Source organism: Tursiops truncatus, chromosome 11, assembly GCF_011762595.2.
Source record: "Tursiops truncatus isolate mTurTru1 chromosome 11, mTurTru1.mat.Y, whole genome shotgun sequence".
Lineage (NCBI taxonomy): Eukaryota > Metazoa > Chordata > Mammalia > Artiodactyla > Delphinidae > Tursiops > Tursiops truncatus.
The window spans coordinates 85,662,596-85,670,661 of record NC_047044.1 but is presented as its reverse complement, the minus strand read 5'-3'; the positions used below and the strand labels follow the sequence as shown (position 1 = coordinate 85,670,661).

The 8,066-nt window shown below is 37.3% G+C and overlaps 1 protein-coding gene across 1 annotated transcript in view; it reads right to left on the bottom strand.

Annotated features, from left to right (window-relative positions):
• Positions 1–8,066, bottom strand: part of RECQL (RecQ like helicase) — a 33,585-nt gene that overhangs the window by 1,042 nt on the left and 24,477 nt on the right. Inside the window, exons 7-14 of the mRNA XM_019936594.3 lie at positions 7,285–7,451; positions 6,282–6,363; positions 5,077–5,225; positions 4,871–4,988; positions 3,961–4,099; positions 2,149–2,240; positions 854–1,073; positions 390–519 (exon numbers count right to left, since the gene is read on the bottom strand). Coding sequence (XP_019792153.1) covers positions 390–519; positions 854–1,073; positions 2,149–2,240; positions 3,961–4,099; positions 4,871–4,988; positions 5,077–5,225; positions 6,282–6,363; positions 7,285–7,451 — 1,097 coding nt within the window. The remainder of the gene's footprint in view (positions 1–389; positions 520–853; positions 1,074–2,148; positions 2,241–3,960; positions 4,100–4,870; positions 4,989–5,076; positions 5,226–6,281; positions 6,364–7,284; positions 7,452–8,066) is intronic.

Below are 8,066 nucleotides of genomic sequence, written 5' to 3'. Positions count from 1 at the left end.
ACATGTCCTTAGACACACTGGTGCCGGGTGTGCTTTTGCAGGCTTGAGAGCAGTTAGTTTGTGACAGTGCTTTTCAACCTCTGCTGCACAGGCAGACTTCTCAGCCAACAGTGACCACAAGCAAGGGCAGGGTGCCTCATAACATCAGACATTAAATGGAGTCTTCACATCCCAAAAGGTTGGAAACCCCTAGTCTATATTCTTCTACTCAATACCTCTACAGAACACAAAAGTAGGTTTTCTCTCTTCTATACCCAGATTCCAGGAAGAAAACTGACTTAATCTCTTCTTATGCTCCACTGGACCCAGGAGAGTACTAGTTAAAGAAAAGCATCCCATAGGCTTTAATGTCTTTTTCAAATATATAAAAACTAAAAATTAATAACTACCCTGAAACAGCTCTGCATGGGCTTCTTTACTTGCATTGTAATAACATGTTCCTCATTGTTCAGAAGATTAGCTTTAGGTCCTATTTTCAGATATGAGATGGTCGCATAAGCTGTAAAACTGTAGTCTTCTCTGCAGAAGATAAAGGCCAATGATCAGGTTTTGACAAATTGCAGACAACAAACTGAAATTTATAAAAAAAAAATAAGTGCAATAATTTTAAGTAACATGATATGAAATATAAAACTTTTTAGTATAAAAATGTAGTTTATCTTTATAGAAAGTATTTTAGTTTTGTGCTTTTTTGACATACAGTAATCAAAGTTTGAATTTGTTTACTAGGTAAATTTTGCATAGCGTTTAAAAGTTCTTATGAAACAACCACAAAACCATTTGTTCTGCTGCAGTTATAAAAATGAGAATCATAAAGACAACATGAAAGGGCAAGAAGTGGGTTTGTATATACTTGAGATACTGCCGTATAAGAAAGTGCGCAATAATTTTCTCCAGGTCTTCACGAGGAAGCGCGGGTGGAGCAACACCTGCTACTCTCAATTTCGCTGCACCCTTTCCCATCCAAGAGTCGATCAGTTTCAGTGGAGTGAGCTTTTCTTTCAGTTCCTCTGCCTGCTTCAGGATCTTGATTAGATCCCTGCAGTATGCTGTTATGTTCTTTCTTTCAGATGCTGTAATGAAAGAGGCATGGTTACAGGTGAATGGGATTTCAAAATTAGGGCAAGGATAGGCCGTCCTAAGTGGTTAGACTAGTTTAAAAAATAAGTCTTCACCCAGTGCGAGCCACCCTAAACACTGATTTGTTTCTATGTTCTGAGCTAGGACTACTGCTCAAGTCTCTTATCACTAGATTAAGCTACAGTCTCTGTAAGACACTGAGATTTAAGTGATGTAAAGAAAATAATCTGGTTATCAGAAGGCCTTTGGGTATGCTCTAGGAACCAAAGAGTGTCGGCCAAACATGATTATGACAAATACTTAGTGATGTTCACAGGCGAGTCAGTCTGTTCTTCATGTTACCTGATGCGTGTTCATTAAGAATATTCTGACAACCGGTATGGCTTCCTAGGGACTCTAGTTTCATGACAAGAATGTCGTGGACAGTTACTCCCAATTACTGATACTAACTCCGATCTATGTATCAGGCTTTTGTTAATTTGGGCAGTATAAAATAATCTAATAAACACAAACAATTTTCTCTGGCTGCAGAGTTAAAATTGTGACCTTCACTGATCAAGGCATCAGAACTCAACGAGGAACGGGTTAGTCCAGCTCTTCCAATAATACACATACAGGATTTTAAAAAGTGAAAAGACAGCACCAACACACTGCTAAATTAGTGTCTTATGAGTGGTTAGCCATTATCTGGATCAAAAATGATACGCTGTAGTCTCTATTTTACACTATATTTCTCTTTCCAATCAGTAACTATAAAGCATCCGAGATTATCACAAGAGGTTAGCGTTCTCCTACTTAAAATAGTATTTCTATTCAGAAGGCTTTTAAACCTTTCCCTTCATTTCTTAAAAATTTAACACGTCCTCAGTGTAGCAACATAAAATAAATGCATACACATATGGCTTTTAATTTTGCCTCTGTTTCAAAACTTTGTGTGGTCACTCTTGAATCTGGGAAATTCTATTCACACCTTGCTTATTCTTTTAAATCCATTTTGGGTGTCTAATATTGCCCTCGTGTATTCCTGCATATAAATATTAGCGTATAAGGATTTAAGAAACAACTCACAAATCTCTTTACAGCAATTATCACACATTTTGTTGCATGTTTCTGGGCTCCATACTTCATCAAAATGTTGCGCTATCAACACACGGCGACAGCTGCAAACATCAGAGATACAAATTATCAAATAATTAACAGTTTTAAGAATCCCTATTTTAAAATACAGAGTTATATACTGTATTAATTTCCTATTGCTGCCATAATATAACCACAAACTTGGTGGCTTAAAAGAACACAAACTTATTATCTTACATTTTTGTAGGTTAGAAGGCTGACATGGGTCTCACTGGATTAAAATCAAGGTGTCAGCAGGGTTGGATTTCTCCTGGAGGCTCTTGGGGAGAATCTGTTTCCTTGCCCTTTCCAGACTCTAAAGACTGCCTGCATTCCTGGGCTCATGGCCCCCTTTCCTCTATCTTCAAAGCCAACAACAGTGGGTTAAGTCTTCACATCACTCTGAGATCTTATGCCTCCTTCCACATTTAAGAACCCTTGTGATTATAGCGGGTCCACCTAAATAATTCAGGATTATCTCCCTATTTTAAGATCAGCTGACTGCAACCTTAATTCCCTTTTGCCATGTAAAGTAGCACACTCACAGATTCCAGGGATTCAGATGTGGACACCTTCGGGTGACCATTATTCTGCCCACCACGTATAATAATATTTTCCATATGTTGTTAATAGACATTGCTTTTAAAAAATTGTCTGAGATTCAGTATTTCACAACTACCGGCATACCTTGTTTTACTGCAATTTGCTTTACTGTGCTCTGCAGATACTGTGTTTTTTACAAACTGAAGGTTTGTGGCAACCCTGCATTGAGCAAGTCCATTGGCACCATTTTTCTAACAGCATTTGCTCACTTCATGTCTCTGTGTCACAATTTCATAACACTCGCAATGTTTCAAACTTTTCCAATATTATTCTATTGTTATGGTGAGCTGTGATCAGTAGTCTGAATTACTACTTCAATTTGCTGAAGGCACAGATGATGGTTGGCATTTATTAGTAATAATTTTTAATTATTTAAGTATAGTGAAAAGATAAACAGGATTGATAAACTTTTAGCCAGACTCATCAAGAAAAAAAGAGAGCCCAAATCAGTAAGATCAGAAATGAAAAAGAAGTTACAACCAATATTACAGAAATACAAAAGATCAAAGAGACTACTATGAACAACTATTTGCCAATGAACAACCTAGATGAAATGGACAAATTCCTAGAAATGTACAATCTCCCAAGACTGAAGGAGGAAGAAATAAAAAATATGAACAGACCAATTACCAGTAATGAAATTGAATCAGTAATTTTAAAACTCCCAAGAAACAAAGGACCAGGACTAGATGGTTTCACAGGAGAATTCTACCAGACACTTAGAAAAAAGTTCACAGCTATCCTTCCCAAACAGAGAATGACTTTTTTCTTTTTTTTAGACTTAAGATACTATTTATTTATTTTTTTACTTTTATACAACTTTTAAAGGTTACTTTCCATTTACAGTTATTAAAAAATATTAGCTATATTCCCCATGTTGCAGTACCTCCCACACCCCCACCCCTATACTGCTCCTCCCCGACTCTCCCCACTGGTAACCACTACTTTGTTCTCTATATCTGAGAATATATTTTCTTAGATTCAGGCATCCTGCAGGTTCATGTACTGGTTCCCACCCTTCAGACATCTGCTTTTACTGGTTTGCACTTGATGTTTCACTAATGTATTTACTCACTTGAGTAAGGACTCAAAGTAATGTCATGTGCTTTCATACTGTGCTTGTCTTTAATTGACAAAAGTGACAAAGAGGTGCGTGCTTACTTGCTTATGTTTTGGCAGTATGACACCATCTCATAGAGCTTCTGTTGTCCCACATTCTCCATCACCACCATTGAACTTATCCTGAATATATCTCCAAAGCCATAATACAAAATACAGTCTGCTTTCATGTCATCTCGACCTGCAGTGGGAAGAACCTTGAGATTGCATAATTACTTTAAAAAAGTCAAACATGCAAAAATAATACATAAAATTTGCTGGCAATATTTTGTAGTCTAAATATATATCTAGAAATTTCAGACAAAGCTGTGAAAGTTAATTTGTAACAGCTGCCGTCAAATTTTTAAAAAAATGACTAAAGAGATCTATCAATAATCAGCCTTACTAGCTTACAAATGTGTCCATAAGTAATCCAGTTATTTAAATTATAGACTTGAAACCACTAATTAAAAACTCAGGAGGCAAAGATGGACATCAAATTATTTTAGCAAATATGAGAAGAAATAATTCATGACACTCCAATACAACATAAATAAAATTTCTCCATAGGCAAATACAAAACTACAAAAAAGATTTCATTGTTTGTTATAAAAATACTAGCCAATAAAGAAGATTAAAAATACAGTATTATTAAACATCATTTATAGTGTTTTTAAAGCTCTTTAAAAATTATTTCTAGGGGACTTCCCTGGTGGTCCAGTGGTTAAGAATCCGCCTTCCATTGCAGGGGATGCGGGTTCAATCCCTGGTCAGGTAACTAAGATCCCATATGCTGTGGGGCAACTAAGCCCACGAGCTGCAGTTACTGAGCCTGCGCACTCTGGAGACCATGTGCCACAACTAGAGAGAAGCCTGCGCACCATGAAAGAGCCCACACACTGCAACTAAGACCTGACGCAGCCAAATAAATAAGCATTAAAAAAAATTATTTCTGGATGTGAGTTACACGTACCTGCACGTCCACTCTCTTGGTAATAATTTTCCATGGATTTACTCATTGAATGATGAATAACAAACCTCACATCTGGTTTATCAATTCCCATACCAAATGCAACTGTTGCCACTACTACCTAAAATGTGTTAACATTTTACATATTAAGTCAAGTTAAAATACATTCAAAGGTGAATTAGGCTTCTATTGAAGATCTGTTACTTAACCTGAATTTCATTAGCTGACCATCTTCTATGAACCTTGGTCTTATCTTCTGGTTCCATATTGGCATGGTATGCCCCTGCAGGAATCCCCAGTTTCTGTAAACTAACTGTAACTTGCTCAGAGTCTTTCTGAGAAAAGCAATATATTATTCCTGTAGTAAAAGAAATGATTAGATATATATAGTACATTCCTAGAAAATTTTTAACTCACACTGAAGAGGCTGATAATTACAATGCATGGGGGAAAATAAGAATTATGAAAAATTCCAAGGCCCTGAACACATACTGATCTTTCAGTGTAATTCAAGGTCTGATCACCAACTTGCTCCAGAGCAGTAACAAGCCTGGAGCCACCAGTTTGGGTTCCCATTATCTCAGTTCTCTCTCCAACTTTTATCTCCCACTACATAGTCTTTCTCAAACTGATGCCCCACAGCTCCACAAGATGTTAACAAGCATGCTATGAGAAAAGAGTTTCATGTGCAAATAAGTTTGGGAAGGTTAACAAAGTTAGACAAACACATGTGTCTCTTTGTTTGCAGGGCTGGTCGGAATTTCTAAGGTGCTGATACACCCTGTGACTCTGCAGGAGGAATAAACAGCTGCAGCCTTTCTCAAACTTATTTGACCCTGGAACTCCTTTTACCCATGGCCCCTATTAATATCTCCTGAAAATCCACAGAACAGTTTTGAAGTGCTACTTTAATACCAACTCTTTGCTTTAGTAACACTTGTCTCTACATTAATCCTGGAACACATGTTATACACACTCTCAACTCCATCTATACTTAGCTCATTCAGGATGTACTGTTTATTTCTTTAATGTGTCCTTTACTATAAGGAACTATAGTTTACATCCCTTTAGAAAATCACTGGTTAACCTTCAATCTTATACACAGTGGATACTTACTAAATATGTGCTGTTGATAATTAACATTATGTCATTAGGTCCACTCTTTAACGCAATTAAGTGTAAATAAGCAAAAATAAATCAGTTTTATGACTCTTATAATCTGTGTAATTAGCAAATGCCACACCTGATTTCTAAGATCACCAAGCAAATTAATTTTATCATGATATTTTCAAGTTCTTCTGCCATGCATTACTATTTCTGGTGCTAATCTTTTTCTCAGTGTATTAGTGTAAATAACGTGCTACTTTTGGAAAGTTCTCTCTCAGTCTTCAAACTTGGTTTGTGTCTATATTACCTGATTGCCCCTTGTATCTTCCATTAATGAGCTTTACAATATCCTCAATAAAATCTTCAGTGTTTGAAGGCTTCTGCCGAACCTAAAAAAAAAGTTAACTTATTAAAAAGTAAATTAATGTGTACCATTCATGTGGTCGTTTACTTACAACTTTCAAGGCGCCGCTCTTTCTTGGGCATGGTGTTTTTTTCTATTACTCTTTCACTCGCCCATCTGACCCTATCACCTCCCAGATGCTTCTTGATCCTTATTTTTGAATTTACCAGAGATGAGGAGGCACAGAAGCAGTGAATAACTTGTAAAGACAGAGACTTTTAAAATTTTCTGATGCTACTTTTGTAAAAACATAAACCATGGCAGAAACAACTAGTCAGTAAGAGCTCAGAAAAATATTAAGTCTATCCTTAAAAGGACTGGAAAGTAAAAACAGCTGTGAGGTTATTTACCTTTCAAGGTTGTATATCAAATAAAATCTAAATAGGGAGTATTAGCAAATATTTAATGGTATATTAATTTTTGCATTATTTCATAATTTCTATAGAGATGTCATTAGGGTCCTTAGTATCAATACATGCTTTCTCTCCATCCTTGCATAAGAAAGCGTGTACGCAAATTTAATGAGGCAGTGTTTTCTACTTAACCAAGCAAAGAATTAAATAGCACAGGAGATATACGAAGAAAGCATTCTTTAATAAGTCTGCTTATACTCACTTGATTTTTTTTAAACTTTTAAACAATTAACTGTGACGTAAATAGACATAATGAAAAAGTAACCTTCTGAAATCCTTCACAAAATAAATCGACATAGGGCTTCCGTGGTGGCGCAGTGATTGAGAGTCCGCCTGCCGATGCAGGGGATGTGGGTTCGTGCCCCGGTCCGGGAAGATCCCACATGCCGCGGAGCGGCTGGGCCCGTGAGCCATGGCCGCTGAGCCTGCGCGTCCGAAGCGTACCACAAAATAAATAAATAAATAAAAAATAAATTGACATAAAAGTTACATACCTCATAATAGAGATTTGGCCGATTAAAAGAAGCTGTAAAAGTAAAACACTTTTCAACACACAGTATTTTCTGAGCATCCTTCAAAACATGGCTGGTCGCAGTTGCAGTCAGCCCAATTAGCGATGCATTGGGGAACTGCCGCTTCAAAATACCAAGGGCCTTATAATCTGGAAAAAAAACCCAAAAAACAAAGTAGCCCTCTTGCTATCCTTTAAGGGTAAATTACATCTTCTAACATGCTGCAGATCATCAAGATGACTGCAATTTTACTTCCACAGCCATCTATATCTAAGCTGTGGTTGCTGCCTAGCCTTGGTGATAAGACGGGCTTTACTCTACTTTTGACTGGTTCTTCAGAAACACTTCTTGGCCATAGGTGTGTTCGACAGGGAATACCACAACATTTCCAATCAGCTGAGCACTGGTCTATACCTGCTGAACAGTGGATGCGAGAGGCAGAGTGGGAGGAGCCATAGTGTTTGAATCTATGGCAACTGACGAGAGATAAAAAGGCCATCAGTCGAAACCCATCTACCACAGGCATCATCCAAGAGTGGCAAACTCAGAACAGAAGACGCTTGGTGAGGGCATTGGTTTTTATATAACCCACTTCAGGAAAGCCGTTCTGGCCTCATATTTATTAGACACATCTAAGTCACTAGAGAAGTTGTCTATGAGTACACCCTTAAGGACTTAAACTATCTGGAGAAAAGTGAAAAAGAAATGTGGGAGAGATGGCTCAATGCTAAGGTAGAGGACTCGTATGAAAACGGAACAGAAAG